At 42.6% G+C, this 16,714-nt stretch overlaps 1 protein-coding gene across 3 annotated transcripts in view; it reads right to left on the bottom strand.

Moving 5' to 3' along the window:
* The window catches only part of COL4A4 (collagen type IV alpha 4 chain), a 158,200-nt gene that overhangs the window by 105,975 nt on the left and 35,511 nt on the right, over positions 1-16,714 (bottom strand). For all 3 annotated transcript variants that reach the window (XM_059879104.1, XM_024981740.2, NM_001435192.1), the window contains exons 5-8: positions 6,467-6,601; positions 5,294-5,338; positions 4,079-4,195; positions 507-575 (exon numbers count right to left, since the gene is read on the bottom strand). In XM_059879104.1, the coding sequence (XP_059735087.1) occupies positions 507-575; positions 4,079-4,195; positions 5,294-5,338; positions 6,467-6,601 (366 nt within the window). The remainder of the gene's footprint in view (positions 1-506; positions 576-4,078; positions 4,196-5,293; positions 5,339-6,466; positions 6,602-16,714) is intronic.

Below are 16,714 nucleotides of genomic sequence, written 5' to 3' on the forward strand. Positions count from 1 at the left end.
ACTTTAAAAAAATCAAGGAGTGTATATTCTCTTGAATACGAGCTTCCCCCCTGCCCCCACCCCCGCAAAATGTAAAATACATTGTAAAACATTCATACGGTAAAATTTAATATTTCAATCATTTTTAAGTGCACAGTTCTGTGGCATTAAATACATTCATCATGTTATATAACCATCACCAGCTTCCATTGTCAAAACTTTTCATTTCTTCAGTGGAAACTTTGTACCAACTAAATATGAGCTGCCTAGTCCTCCTCCCTCCAGTCCCTGACAAGCACCATTCTGCTCCCCAACTTTATGAATCCAACTACTGTAAGAATCTCCTCTAAGTGGAAATCACCCCTTTTGTGTCCTTTTTTGACCGGTTTATTCCACTCAGCATAATGACCACAGGGTTCATCCATGTTGTAGCATTCCAAAGGAAATCTCAGGCCATGTGTTTTCTGCATGGGTTTACCTGTATGGAAAAAAATTCATTTGAAATCCACCCTGATCATAGCACTTACCTGCATACCTTTAGTGGCACCTAAAATGAACACTGAATTTCCTTTTTCTCCTTTTTCTCCAGGAAGGCCCTGAAAACAAAATATTCACTTGAGAGAGGAAAAGAGCATATTACTATTTCTGTATTTTCTTTAGCAACTGAAATATTACCAATAAAATTACTGTTATAATCATATTTCACTAGTGGAGATTATTTTATTCTCATTATTATTATCATCCTCAGTTACTCATATATACTTATTTAATATTTGCTTAAGATTAAGGAATCTCCTAAGATGGAATATCTACTAATATATTCATAAACATATTAAAATATTTATTATACATTATAAATACATTATATATTTATATAGGTTATACATAATGCTAATATATTTATAGCTATTTGCTTATTATTCAGCAGAAAAATTGCATTTTTCCTTACAACATAATGTATATAGTACTTGGATTATTCTTATAAGTAAATAACATTGAAGTTGTCAGTTAATAATTTATGCCCCAGAAATAGCAAAAAAATTATTTTATCCATTTAACTATTTGTATTCAAAACAGAGCTTAGGTACCCTTTAGATTAGCTTTTTTAAAAAATAACCTGTTTCTTTTAGAAGGTTTTTGCATGTAGCTGCAAGTTTGTTTACTTAGAGTAATTTTTAAAAGTGATCAAAACACCTTAATGTACTTTCACCCCAAAGTTTCCCTATTTAATATCTTAATGTCCTGCTACTGCTACTGCTAAGTCACTTCAGTCGTGTCCGACTCTGTGCGACCCCATAGATAGCAGCCCACCAGGCTCCCCCGTCCCTGGGATTCTCCAGGCAAGAACACTGGAGTGGGTTGCCATTTCCTTCTCCATCTTAATGTCCTACTTAATATCTTAATACATCATAAGGTGGTTGCTCAGTCACTCAGTCGTGTCTGACTCTTTGTGACCCCTTGGGCTATAGCCTGCCAGGCTCCTCTGTCTATGGAATTTTCCAGGCAAGAATATTGGAGTGAGGTGCCATTATATCAAATTTCTATGAAGCACATACAGGTTTCAAAGTTAATCCCTGTTAGGAGAGTGTTTGACTTTGCTTCCAAAAGGAGATAACTAGAGTTTCGTGGTAAATTACACCATCAGTTTCCTTGAGACATCAGATTCGCTTATACAGACAAGTGTTGCTTCTCACAGTTCCAATATGTGTGTTTCAGTTCCACAAATAAGTTATATCACACCAGTCCTCCAACCAGTGGCTTCAAATTTCAGTTACCATTGTGTATTAACTGAGTCAACGCATAAAACACAAACATCACTGCTAGCTCAATGGTCCACAGATCGCTATATAAGTAACCGGTGAATCAAGATCACCAGCTGATCGTATCACTCCTCTCAAAGTCTACCAGTGCCCAGTCACTAACATCTGTTAGCTCACACAGAGACAGCGAAGTGTGTAGCTGTGTTGCCCCCTGCTTCCCTCCCAGTGACACACCCAAGTGACATTTCATGAAAATAAGTCATTGACAGAGAGGACTGGCCAACAAAGATGAAAAGGGAGTGAAAAACGCTAATACTGGAGGCGAAATTCAAACAGAATGTAAGTGGCGTTATGGGAAAAAGAGCCCTTGTGAGAGTGCTGTCACTACTGTCATTCAAGCCAGAGGAATTCAGCGAAGATAAACATATCCACGCAAAAGAAGGAAGCAGCTGTGACCAAAAGAATGAAGACGTACCAGAGGAAGTGACACAGACAGAAGAACCTCATGTTACAGAAACTCTTAGAGATATTTCACCACACTGGAAGCTGGTCCAAACTTGGAAAAGAGGGTGATATTCACCAAAGCACAGAAAACCCCTCCACTTCATGTCCTAAGTTACAGGACCAGGAGAAGGCAAGCCCAATTCAAACTGTCTTTGACAAGTTTTTACAAAGAAAGAAAACCCTTTAATTCTCAATGTTTCTAATGTTTTAGATTATAATGTGATAAATAAATATTAAGTTTTAAAATTACCCCTATATATTTAGGTCATGGAATAACAGTAATTTTCCCATTGGATGTTAAGGTTGCTTTGTGTGCCTTCGGATTGCATGCCATTATTAAAGTCTCAACTCCTGTGCAAAGTGAGGACCGCCCATGTATAAAATGGGTCAAGGGAAAAAAAAAATCACTTTACAAAGAGACCATTATGACAAACTTCAGTATGTGATCAGAAGAACCTGCTGTGTTAAAGCTAAAATTGAGAATCCTGCTCTCTTGAATGTTCATGGACGCTCAGTAGAATGTGGTGTGATCCAACTTGAAGATCTTAAGAAATGTGCATTCACCAGACTGCACTTGCATATTCAAGGGGTTGAGTTTGAAAATAAATGGTGGTTGAGAAGCTTAACCATGGAAGTCAGTTGTGTTACTTGATACCACAAGAAAAAGGTGACTATGGAAATTCTTTTTTAAGTTCTGTGTTCAGACCATTTCCACTAGGATCTGGAACAAAAGGAAAATACATAGAAGAAAGTAAGATGACTGGTGGTGATGAGAAAACCTTTTATAAGGAATTGTGGGTGATGATATTTAATTAGGGAAGCAGAAAGGCTGAAAAACAGCCACAGAAAATCAGTTTTGAAAGGCCTAATCATCTCCAGTCTTTAAGTGAGAAAAGAGAGAAATGCGATATACGTGGTAGAGGAAAGAGTCATTCTTACTAAAGTTACATTTAAATAAAAGCACAAACATTTGAAGGAAATAAAAAGCACTAAGAGCAGTAAAGGCCTCTTAAGTGCTGGATATTGTCAACTATTTCTGAACCTCCACTCCAAACTCCTGTCATTTATTTATTTATTTTGCATAATGGGGGCTAGAAAGCTAAACACTACATTTCCCAGACTGCTTTGCAGCTGGCTGTGAAGTAGGGTCCACCTGGGAGATGTACTTCTGAGATTTGGGAGGCAGAAATGAACAAAATATCCTCTTCTGGTACTGTTGATGCTGCCAAGCAGGAAGGTAGAAACCTAAGTGTTTGTTGGTGTCTTGAAGTGGGGATAAGAGGTAGTGGTTGAGGTGCAGGAGTGGCTTCTAACTTCTGGATCTCAGCTATGTGTGAGCCCCTGAAATCTTGCAGTGACCCCAGAGTTTTAATCCTCCAACTGTTATATTAAGTGCCAAATTCCCTGTATTAAATTCCTTTCTGTTTGAAATACCTAGAGGGGTTTAAGTGGCTGCAGTGAACCCTGAAGGATAAACAACCTCAGTTTTGCTAACCGGCCTCCCTTCCCCTACTATCCATTCTCTATCCAGCAACCAGAAGCATCTTGGTAGAACATCAGTCAGATCAGATCACTTCCTTCCTTAAAACCATCCAGTGTCTTCCCATGTCATGGAAAAGAAAACCCAGCTTCCTTCCACAGTCTACAAGGCCCCATGTCAGCTACTGAGAGAGCTGTCATGTCAACTCTCTGTTCTTATCCTCCAGTCACCCCCCATCTGTTCACCAGGCTCCTGGGATACTTGTAATAACTCTGTTTCTTGAACACATCAATTCTGTTCCCACTGGAGGCTCTTTTCACTTGATTCCCACTAAAATGAGCTGTGGCTCTCTTACTGGGGGCCCTCGTGGGCCAAGAGCTCCTCTTTCTCCTGGAATCCCTGGATCACCTCTTGAGCCATTGTAGCCATCTATGCCAGGTCTGCCTCTGGATCCAGGAGGCCCTGGGTGCCCCTACAGAAAACAAAGTTATAGGTGAGTATTTTTGCAAGAATATAAAGATTGAAGGCAGGAGGAGAAAGGGACGACAGAGGATGAGATGGTTGGATGGCATCACCGACTCAATGGACATGAGTTTGAGTAAACTCCGGGAGTTGGTGATGGACAGGGAGGCCTGGCGTGCTGCAGTCCATGGGGTCACAAAGAATCGGACATGACTGAGCGACTGAACTGAACTGATCATAACAAAACGGTTATGCAATATGGATACCCAGATTATGGCCTTTATGACTCACATGTTGTTCAGTTTTGTGAATCTTCCTTTCCCACCCACAAATACTATGTAGTACAGTGCATATGTGCATGCTGAGTCACATCAGTCATGTCCGACTCTTGGGACTCCTTGCGACCTCATGGACTGAACCCTGCCAGGCTCCTCTGTCCATTGGATTCTCCAGGCAAGAACACTGGAGTGGGTTGCCATGCCTTCCTCCAGGAGATTTTCCTGACCCAGGGATCGAACCCATGTCTCTTATGTCTCCTGCACTGGCAGATGGGTTCTTTACCCCTAGCACCACCTGGGAAGACATAAATTTATTTTCATACACTCTAATTTAAATTCATTTAGTTTGGAGTATTTTCAGAGATTTGGGAGGAAATCTTCCTTGAAATCCTCAGAAAGACTCTAATGAATTATAACTGTCGCCAAATACCTTTCTCTTCTTTCCTTTGATTTTCACATTAGAAATGAGAGCTTTAAGCCCACTCCCACCATTAGGACTCACAGCTAATAAAAAATTTCATAATGAGAATAAATTTATTTCCAGAAAATTATACTTGAGCTGACAAGTATATCTAGCTCATGTTCTAAAATGTTTTTCTCCAATCTGCTTGAAAACCTTGTTCTTCAAGTAAAGTGTTTTGGTCTCAGAGTTATTACACAAAATTGAAATGCATATACCCTGCCATTTATGAAAATAAGAAAATAAAGTTCGCCATTTGCTGTTGCTTTTGTTCAGTTACTATATATCATATAAATAATTAGATCATGTGACTTTAAGGCTTTGATGAGTCTCTTCCCCCCCAAAATGGAGAAAACTTAAGGATACTTACAGGTATCCCATCCAGACCTGGAAATCCAGGAACTCCGGTTGGACCCTAAAATCCCAGAAAATAAAACAAAGATATAAAAGTTACTAAATTATTAGATTAACCAGTTGATTTACTTAAAAGCATTAGTAATTAATGGCTTGCTTTAAAAAAAAAACAACCCTTAATGGGCACTGTCATCTACTTTTACATTAAGGAGCTCAAATGCCAACATTTAGAAATCAGCATTGTGTTTCCTTCTTTTTGTACTTGGGAAGCCAACATGGCAGTATCAGTTCAAAGCATACAATACTGGATACTTAGAAATTCAACTTCCCGGAATCTCTTTATCCCAGAGAAACAAAACCTTAAATGTAAACATGGGTAATTGACAGGACTGTTTTTGCACACTTGCACTACAATAAGATCTCAAATTCTCAGCAGAGAATAAAGAATAGTTTTATCTCCATATTATAGCATATTATACAAAGTTTCTAAAGGAATAAGTTCAATCTACATCAATTGATATGGAGTGATTTCCAAGCCATGTGATTGAGTGGAAAAAGAAAAGACTCAGCATGATACACATAATATCATTTAGGTTTTTGAAAAAGTCATAAAGAAAACCATTCCTCACTGGATACATTCATGCTTTTTCATATCATTTTATTTATTTATTTTATCTGGGATTGTGCTGGGTCTTTGTGCTGCACAGCCTCTTCTCCAGCTGTGGCGAGTGGGGATAACTTTCTAGTTGTCATGCTCGGGCTTCTCATTGCGGTGGTTTCTCTTTCTGTGGAGCATGGACTCCCCGGATTGTGGTCTTCAGCAGATGCGGCTCCTGGACTCTAGGGCACAGGCTCAGTGGTGCACGGGCTTAGTAGCTCTGTGGCATGTGGGATCTTCCCAGATCAGGGACCAAACCCGTGTCTCCTGCATTGCCAGGCGGATTCTTCACCACTGAGCCACCGGGGAAACCTGACATGCTCTTCTCTTTAAGTATCTAGAAAACATCCAGAGAGGCATGCTCCTCTGGAAAGGGGGCTAGAAATAAGGGCTGATTATACAAGAGGGGTTCAGGCTTAATTTTTATAAGGTGCAAATAGGTACTACTTGTGATTATACCAAAAAAAAAAAAATGTGGTATAGCAACGCTGGTGAGTGGTTAATGAGCCTTTCACTTAGGAAGAGGCTTACCTTGTCACCTACGTCACCTGCTGCTCCAGGACGGCCACTGTCACCTTTCATCCCTTTCTCCCCTGGGATCCCAGTGGGTCCCGGTGGTCCCAGGGGTCCAATAGGACCCTGTGGCCCTGCTGGTCCCGGTTGACCCTAAGAAGAAAGATTAAAAAGGTAAGGGGAGTGGTGGGTGAGCCTTAAGTAGAGTTTTCTAACACAAATATACAGTGACTTGGGTTTACAGAAGACTGCAAAATTAAAGATGGAGCAAATTTTAATAACAGAAGGACAAATGATGAATTAATTGCCAAAAAAGAAAGGAATGTTGTCTTTTTCAATCTGAATCAAAGCTTTACAGTAAATTTGAATCACCGCATGTGCATACACACACATCTATATACTGATTATAGTCCTCTTATTCTTTTCATTCTGTCATTGAAAATTAAAAATTTATTTGGCTGCATTTGCCATGCATGGACTCTCCAGCCGTGGCATAGGAGCTCAGTAGTTGTGGCATGTGGGATCCTAGTTCCCTGACCAGGGATCGAACCCACGTCCCCGGCATCACAAGGAGACCACCAGGGAAGTCCCCTGAAGTAAGTAATTTTTAAATGAAGTCTCATTAACATTATGTTAGTGACACAAGAGTGAGGAAAAACTGCCAGATCTTTCATTTCCTTCAAATGGCTAATGATTTGTCTGCCTTTTTAGAGAGAAACATTTCTTTTTTAGCTGATTTTATCTGCTCTCTTATCCCTAATTTGGAAGCTGGCTCTCCTCGTCACATTATTTTTATGCAATCTAACTTCCTTTCCATGAATGAAAATATCACCTTTTATTTTAGGCAAAGAAGTTTCAGGAACTCAGCTCTCCCCCTGAACACACAGTGGGAATATCTCTGGGGCAAAGATGAGGAAAGCTCTCTCTTTAAGCCTGTTCCCCTTTGCATTTAGATGCACTGATGCCATGAATGCATGTTCAGCTACCACAGCGAATCTCACAACTCTTTCTATTCTGAAGTAGGCAGGCTGATGTATCTCAGCGTTAGTTTCTCTGATCAGTTTCCAGATGATCATATCTAGCTTCCTCCTTGACATCTTGAATACAATGGTTGTTGTTGCTGGTCGTTCAGTCGTGTCTGTGTGGCCCCTCGGACTGTAACCCTCCAGGCTCCTCTGTCCATGGAATTCTCCAGGCAAGAATACTGGAGTGGGTAGCCATTCCCTTCTTAAGGGGGATCTTCCTGACCCAGGGATCAAACCCAGGTCTCCTGCATTGCAGGCAGATTCTTTACCGTCTGAGCCACCAGGGAAGCCTCAAATACAATGATACCTCTAGCTTAAAAAAAAAATGCAAAATAGAACTTCTAATTTTTCTCCCCAGATCTGATCTTCCATTCACCTTCTCCAGCTCCAGAAAATTAGGGATCACCCTTGTTATTCCTCTTTCTCCCACTCTACATTTAACCCATGCTCAGTTCCTAGCCATTTCACTTCTAAAAGAGATCTGAAGCCTCCCCACCTCACTGTCTGCTGCCTTGCTGCCACACTGGTCCAGCCAGCATCAGTGAGACCTGCACTCTAGGCTCCCAAGTGGTTCTCCAGCTTCCTTTTACCCACTCCTGGCCTTTCTCCAAGTGGCATTAAAGCAGAAATCAGATCATAGCATGGCCCTGCTTTTCAAGTTCTCCTTGCCTTCCCACTGCAAGCAAAATAAACCCCGTGCTCCTCACCTTCCAGGCCTCACAGAGTGTGGCCTCAGATTCCCTTGCGCCCTGTGCTGTGCCCGCCCCACACTCACTGCATCCAGCACGCTGCTCTTATCTGTCCCAGGGCCTCGGTGCAAGCACTTCCTCGAAGGCTCTTTCCCTAGATCTGCACATGACATGAGTCTCTCCTGAACTGCCACCAGTGAAGGAGGATTCTCAGTTCATCCACATCCCCATTAGTCTCCAGCAGGGCACTCGGTCTACTTCCTTCTTAAGATCTTAGCATTTCACATTTTTTTTAACTTTTGGCCCTTCCTCACAGCCTGTGGGATCTTAGTTCCCCGACCAGGGATCGAACATCCCCCCCCCTGCATTACAGTCTTAACCACTGGACTACCAGGGAAGTCCCTCACAGTTTTACAATTATGTATTTGCTCATCAGTTCATTGTCTGTTCTCCAATGAGATACTAGTACCATGAGGGTGGGGACATCTGCTCACCATATAAGTCTTCTATCTACCACCTGCCATGGCCTTTGGCTCAGGAATGAATGAATGAATGAAGGGTTCGTGTGGCGGTAACTATGCTCTCAGGCTTGGTGGTCCAGCCTGACCATCCATCCACTCCAGAAACACCCTACCTCGACCCTGGAAAGTGATTTTTGAACTTTGCAAAAAGGAATGCTATCAAATGTAATGTTTATGACATATTCCTTGATTTTATACTTCAAATTTATTTTTATAAAATAACCCATGTATGGGAATTATGAGGCTCTTTGAATGAACTTTAGAATCTAAAGTCAGGGTTTCTAAATGATACTTCCAGCCTCCGCATTCAATCTCTGTCTATAATTTGGTGTGAGCAGAGAGTATCTTAGATTCAAATGTTTTTTAAAATAACTCACTTTGCAGTCTTAAGATAACACCTCTAGATGAGGTGAAGAGAAGCTTTTCAATGAGAAGTTTATAACAGTGAATTCGCCAGTGCAGGGTGATCTGGCCACATGACACCGTGTGCTGTGCACACACATGTCCAGCTGTGTTGTCTAATTCAGATTCAATCCCTGGATTGGGAAGATCCCGTGGAGAAGGGAAGAACACCTGTTCCAGTATTCTTGCTTGGAGAATCCCACACAGAGGAGCCTGGGGGGCTACAGTCTATGGGGTCGCAAAGAGTCAGACATGACTTAGTGACTGAATAACAAAAACCACCAGTGTGCACAGGACCCTGCCCAAGAATGTAGAGCCAGCCTTTGAGTGTGTGGGGCCCAGGGGAAAAAGATTTTTTGAAGAGTCCTATCTACATGAAAATTTGAATCATCTGAAATCAGTGTGTAAGCACCATTCTGGTGACCCAATCTCAGGAATCCTATGAATGAAATCCCACAAGGGGGCGAGTGAGACTGTTCTATTAGGCGGCCACCCTCTTGACACCAGGGCCAGTCATGGGCCCCAGCCCTGAGCATGAGCCCCAGAGCTCCTCATGTGCTCAACCCCCAAAGGATAAACAGAGTGCATCCTGTTGAAACTACTTAAAGCCCAAGCTGGAGCTGCCACTGCCTGGGTACCACTTAAGCGAACTTCCATAACTTTTCTGTCCCTGTGAATGATCCACAGGACTGAAAATGGGGTCTGTCCACTCAGCCAATCCCCTAACACCAAGCTGACCCTGGACTCTATGCTTTCTTCCTCATTCCTTTTTTCATTATTGACAACCTTTAACATCTGCCTACATTTTGTAAGTCAAAATCATACTTTATTCGTACTTTCCCTTCTCTTCCTGCATTTTCATTATCATTAGAATAGCTGCTATTCCTTGAGCACCCATAAAAATACTATAAGCTTAGAATTTTCAAGGAAGCTTAAATGTATACATAAGTGTTACAAAAAAGACAACAATAAAATATAAAATCTAATCATATGGGCCCCATCCATTTAGGGGCACTTTGAGGGCGTATCTATTTACTCTAGATATTATACAGTTTCTAAACTACAACCTAAATGTCAGCATAAATAATGACTTCAGCTGACCTTTTCTACGTGTTAATTAATCTCAGTTGGTTTTGGTTAATTACCATAAGGCTCAGGAAATAACTGCTTTTTCGTTAAGTTTGGAAATTATCTGTCTTACATATCATTTATACAAAAAGTTCTAAATTATCTATTGTGGACACTGTACTTTACAAAACCTATGATCTAAAAACAACAAAATGCATGTCTGGACAGAAAAGGGGAACAGAAAGGACAGCCAACTCACTGGCTATAATTCTCTTTAATGTATTTCGCTTTAGACACGCGATGCCGAGTCCAAGCCTAATGGAACTTTGGAAAGAAAAAGAAAAGGGGTGGAAATACTGAGCACAGTGGCAAGAACGATAAAATTGCCTTCAATATAGAAATGTGTCCTGATTGAGAACACGCCAGCTAAAACACCCTTAAACAGAAATACATCGAGCGATGGTAATTTGTATCATTAAATTCTCCGTCCCTCGTTTTGCCACCTCCCCAGCCCTGATCGGTCACACTGACATCCCTGAACAAGGGATGTCAAGCTCCGTTCTTTCACAGACTTCTGTGTCCTGTCCCTGAAGTGCCCCTGCCATGCCCCCCAAGTAATCTCTCACTCCTCCCCTGGAAAAACCCCGCTGTCTGCTACCCTCACCCCACACCCTTCAGAATGAGATGCTTGTCCAAGATGCCTGCGTAATGACACTTCCCATCCACTCCTGTGATCACCTCTTTGTCTCTGTGTCCCCAGCCCCACACCCACCAGACCAGAGCTCCTGGCAGAAAGAGTCTAGGTGCCCGAGGCCATGATGCAAGAAAGGCAGAGAACAACATTTAACAAAATCACGTGGTCAGATCGCCCACCCAACCCGAGGGAAGACTGTCCAGGATCTGCTTTCTCCTGGCTCTGAACTGCTGTCCCTGGAAGTGGCTGAGAGTAGGGATGAGGACCTGAGATGACTCCACCCGGGCTGAGCCCTGAACGCTGCCTGTTGGTGTCTGTGGTTGCCGAGATCTGACATAGGGGTCTTCCTTCAACCACACTAAACTGCACATACAACCCCTACCGTGTAAGTGAAAAATCTAACAGAGAGCATTAAAGGCCTCCCTTCTACGGGATAGACTTTGCGTTTTGTTCTACATGCAGTGCTGTTTTTTTCCTCTTAATCGTTATCTTATTACAGAATACATCTTAAAAAATACTCTAAAACCTTGTATACCAGTATTAAATATGCCAGAAAGCTGTTCACAAAAACTTTCCGAGCACCAATATTTGAAATAGTCATTGTGAGTTTATCTAATCTGAGTAAATCATTTATCCACAGTGATGGAATGATTCCACTTTCATTAAATCACTTCATATAAAAGAAGGGATCACTAAAAGAAAACATGTTTAAAAGAGTTGAGCTTACTAATTTATCAGGCAACACTAAAAGTAACTTCACAATGAATAGACATAAATAAGGGGATGACAGAGGATGAGATGGTTAGACAGCATCACTGACTCAGTGGACGTGAATTTGAGCAAACTCTAGGAGATAGTGAAGGACAGTGCTGCCGTCCACGGGGTTGCAAAGAGTTGGAGGCAACTTAGCAACTGAACAAGACAAGACACTTCCGTAACTACAGAACCATTAAATAATCACAAGAATTTTGCATCTTTAAAAAAAGGTGTTTTTTGTTTTTTTTTTTTTAAAGAACTATTCCACTCCTACCCTTGCACTTTTCACCCATGCTAGGCAATGGAGCATTGCATTTCAGTCACTAGCAAAAAGAAAAAAATGCCCAAGGGAATGAATGGCTGGCTGTCAGAGGTAGGGTCTCTGAATTTTTTCTTTCTTTTTTCTTTCTTTTTTTGCTACTGTGGGTCTGGAATTGCCTCTGTGGTTTATGACCTTCGGTGAGAGACAGTGAAGTCAGAAAAAGGATTCACTGAATCCAGAAAGGACAATCGGCCTGACAGCCGAGGAAGCTCTGGCATGCCATGGGAAGCCGCCAGGCCATGGCTTTCTACCCAAAGGCCAGCCGGACGCCGAGTCATCAGACCCATTCACGCGCCTCCCCACTGTGGCTGCAGCCGCACCGGGCTCTCGGGCCAGCTGAACAAATAAAGGCTGAAGGCGATCGGAGTGGACACTGGCTCCCACGCCTGCCTGGCTCTCAGAGGCCAGAGCATTCCTTTAGGATTCCCCCTCATTAACCGTCCGTGTCAGATGCGTCTCTTGAGCTGGGCTAGGAACAAACTATCTTTATCTCACGACATTTAGTAGACGAGACCAACAGAGAAGACGATATGTACATTTTTAACACCTAAATATTCAAATCAGTCTTTTGGGTTGCCACTGGTCTGCTTGCTTCCAGGAAGCAAACCCTAAGAGGAACGGAGGGACATATGTGCACCCGTGGCTGATTCATGTTGATGTATGGCAAAAACCACCACAATATTGGAAAGTCATTTTACTTAAAATAAATTAATTTAAAAAAAAAAGAAATCCTTCGTCTATTGAGCAGTGTGAGGACTGGGAGAAATAGCTACAGAAAGACAATGGCAGATGCACATACAATCACACTCTTTCTGCCACTACTTCTTGCTCTTTTAGAATCGGAGAATCAGTGCAAGAAGTCTGAGTGAATGAAATGAATGAACAAACAAGAAAGATGCCTTTATTATACTGTTGTTGTTTAGTCACTAAAGTGAAAGTGAAGTCACTCAGTCGTGTCCGACTCTTGCAACCCCATGGACTGTAGCCCACCAGGCTCCTCTGTCCATGGGATTTTCCAGGCGAGAATATGGGAGTGGGTTGCCATTTCCTTCTCCAGGAGATCTACCCAACCCAGGGATTGAACCCAGGTGTCCCGTATTGTAGGCAGACACTTTACTGTCTGAGCCAGAAAGTAAAAATGAAAGTGAAGTCACTAAGCCATGTCCAACTGTTTTGCAACCCCATGGACTGTAGCCTGCCAGGCTCCCCTGTTTTTGCTTGGAATTTTCCAGGCAAGAATACTGGAGCGGATTGTCAATTTCTTCTCCAGGGGATCTTCTGGACTCAGGGATTGAACCCACATCTGCTGCATCTCCTGCATTGGCAGGTAGATTCTTTACCACTGAGCCATCTAGAAAGCCTTTTATCACACTGTTTACACATAAATTTCCAAATCACTCTTGGCCAATAAGACCATGACATTGATTGTCAAAAGTGTTGCAGGAAGGGAAAGGTATTTATTTATTAAGCTGGGTTATACACCTGCGGTGTCCATATATTACTTCACTTAATCCAAACAGCAGCCCTGAGGACTGTGGATTATTATCCCTGTATAAATAAGGAAAGTCCACATACAACAGTGTTCATCAAATTAGTTAAAGACCTCTATTTTTGTTCTCAAATCTAATGTCCTAGTCCCATCCTGTATCTCTGACCATTCTCTAGAAACTTCCTTGAACCTTCTTCCCTGTACATTCACACTCATCATGTCAGAAGCTGAGGTCACCACGCCCAGACTGGTTTTCCTGCCTTTTTCCTCCCTGACTCAGCAGACGGCAGCTTGGGTTTCTTCTACCAGCTAAGCTCACCACCCAGCTGTCAGCTTTGCCAACCTTCTATCCCTCCTTCTCCCAAGACCAAGTCTATCGCTTCTTTCTCTGAATTAATTCTCAGATGTCTGTCCCTCTGTCACCCCACTGTGGAGGCCCTGGGTCATGGTCTGGTCATCCACATGGGCGACCCACGCACCAGCCTCCCCTGCTTCCCTAAGTCCAGTCTCCCTCTCACTTGCACATACCAATGTCAACTAACCCTCAGTCTTCCCTTTGCTGTGTCCATGCTTCCATCAACACTGCAGTGAGCACAGCCCATCCTCCTCCACACCAGCAAACCATGGTCCCTAAGCGTCTGCACCCACACCCTCTCCTCCAGTCACATTTGTGTGAAGGAATAGCCTTTGCCTGAAGGAATAGCAGCCTTGGCCCATTTGTAGCTCAGATTCAACCTTCCCCCAACCCAAATTATGACCACAACAACAATGACGATGCTAGGACACCCTTCACTGAGCACTCACTCCATTCTGGTCCCTGGAAAAGTACTGTGCCTTCCTCGCATGGAATCCTCACATCCTTAGAGCACAAAGACATCCACTGTCTACTTGTCCCAAATGACAAAGCCTAGGCTCAGAGAGATGAAGGCCACTTGGCCACCACCTGGAGAAGCAGAGCCACACCCGACTTCAAAGCCGCTGCTTCCCTTTTCACTACAGTCCTCATCAACTTCACTCTTGTATAAACTCTCATATCCACCGTCAAACAATTAATACCCACATAAGCTTAGCACTTATTTCTCATTATTGTTTTATGCATGTTACTTTAATATCTACTTGGGGTGATGTTGTCCAGTAAGATTATTGGGACCAGGAATCTGTGTAATAAAACCACCCCCAGCCCACTTTGGCCACTGCCTTCCACAGTATAGTTAAATATACACTCAAGCACTTATTTATAATTGAAATTAACAAAGAAGTGTTTGCACCCAACCCTGTCTTTTTAATTCTTGATTGTAATTCAACAATTATGCCACTAGGCGGCACTATAACATCACTTAAAGCTCAGTTCAGTTCAATTCAGTTCAGTCGCTCAGTCTTGTCCGACTCTTTGCGACCACATGAATCGCAGCAGGCCACCTCCCTGTCTATCACCATCTCCCGGAGTTCACTCAGACTCACGTCCATCGAGTCGGTGATGCCATCCAGCCATCTCATCTCAAGGCAAGAATACTGAAGTGGTTTGCCATTCCCTTCTCCAGTGGACCACAGTCTGCCAGACCTCTCCACCATGACCCGCCCGTCTTGGGTGGCCCCACAGGGCATGGCTTAGTTTCATTGAGTTAGACAAGGCTGTGGCCCTAGTGTGATTAGATTGCACTTAAAGCTCAACTAGGCCTTAATGTGCAGCCTGAACCCTTTAGGGGTGCCTCCAAAGTCCTCCTCTATTGCAGAAACAACTGCTGGAGATAGAGGAGGATCATAAAATAAATAACATAAAAGGTGTTACTCAAAGAGTGGACAGTCCAAGGAGACCAGACTGCAACGGCAAAGTGTTTTCTTGTGCCTTAAGTTCACCTCACTCAATGAAGGAACAAATTGGTCAGTTAAGTCTGTAACATCACTGACTCAGGATTTTCAGCTGTGTTTTTAAAAAAATCTTAATGGAGGTAAAATGAACATTATTTTTTTTCATTAATATAAGCAGGACAATAATGTGTTCTTCCAAATCATGTAAAATTCATTTATTAATGTCTTTTAATTTGATAAATAGGCTGTATTTTTGTATCATTTTTTTCCAGTTTTTTTTTGGAGGGCCACACCTCAAAGTTTGTGGGATTTTAGTTCCCTTGGGCCCATGGCAGTGAAAGTGCAAAGCCCTAACCAGCGGACAGACAGGTTAATTCCCTATGGGATACATCTTAAACTTAACACAGTGCTGTATCAAGTGTATCATTAAAACTGGAAGAAAGGGAATTCCCAGGATCTCAGTTCCATTCCTGGTCAGGGAATTAAGATCCTGCATGCAGAGTGGCAGAGCCAAATTTTAAAAAAAATAAAATAAAAAAGATGTACAGCATAATGATTCAACTCACATACATCATGAAATCACAATAAGGTTAGTGAACATTCCTCACCTCATATAATATAGATCAAAAATAAAAGAAAAAAGTTGTTTATTTAAGAAGAAGCTTGATGCAATGGGGAAAAATGCTGTACTGAGAAGTAGAAGACATGGCTTTGATAAGGTCACCCACCTACTATACAGCATGGGAAACTATCTTCAATAGCCTGTTTGGAAAAGAATCTGAAAAAGAATGTGTGTGTGTGTGTGTGTGTGTGTGTAACTGAATCTCTTTGCTATACACCTTAACACTGTAAATCAACTATAGTTCAATTAAAAAAAATAATAAGGTCACCCCTTGATCCAGGTCATGGAACACTGGTTTTCCCATCTTCAGAAATGGTGTAACATCTGCCCACCCTCGTACCCCTCCAGGTACAATGGTCTCCAGCCCAGACCTCCCACCAGGGTGACAGTAGCCTCCTGACAGGTTTTCCCTAATAATTCTCCCTGCCCCTCATCACCTTCACTATATTCTCCGAAGAGCAGCCAGCATGTTTTTATAACATAAATCCAACCTGTGTCTACTCCTCCAAACATCTTTCAAAGCCTTTCCTATTCTTCGGGATAACCCATATCTGGCTTTCCAGTTGCTATGGGAATGCAACAGGCAGCGCCGAGAGCTCCTGGAACGCCACTCGAGGAGCTAGAATCCAGGTGTCTCTCTTTCCCTCCTCTGCTCTCCTGGGGTCCCTGCCCCTGGCCATTCCCATCCTTCTCCCCCTCCTGAGTCTCCAGTGCTGGCCCCCCTTCCTCCTTCTGCAGCTCCACTGGGCTGCCCTGACCACTTGCCACTTTCTCTTGGGCAGACTTGCCCATCTTCTTGGAGTCAGGCACCTCCAGCTCTGAGTATCCTTTGTTTCCCTCCCTAGCCCAGACTCTCTTCTGGGCCCTGG

Source organism: Bos taurus, chromosome 2 (genome assembly GCF_002263795.3).
Source record: "Bos taurus isolate L1 Dominette 01449 registration number 42190680 breed Hereford chromosome 2, ARS-UCD2.0, whole genome shotgun sequence".
NCBI lineage: Eukaryota > Metazoa > Chordata > Mammalia > Artiodactyla > Bovidae > Bos > Bos taurus.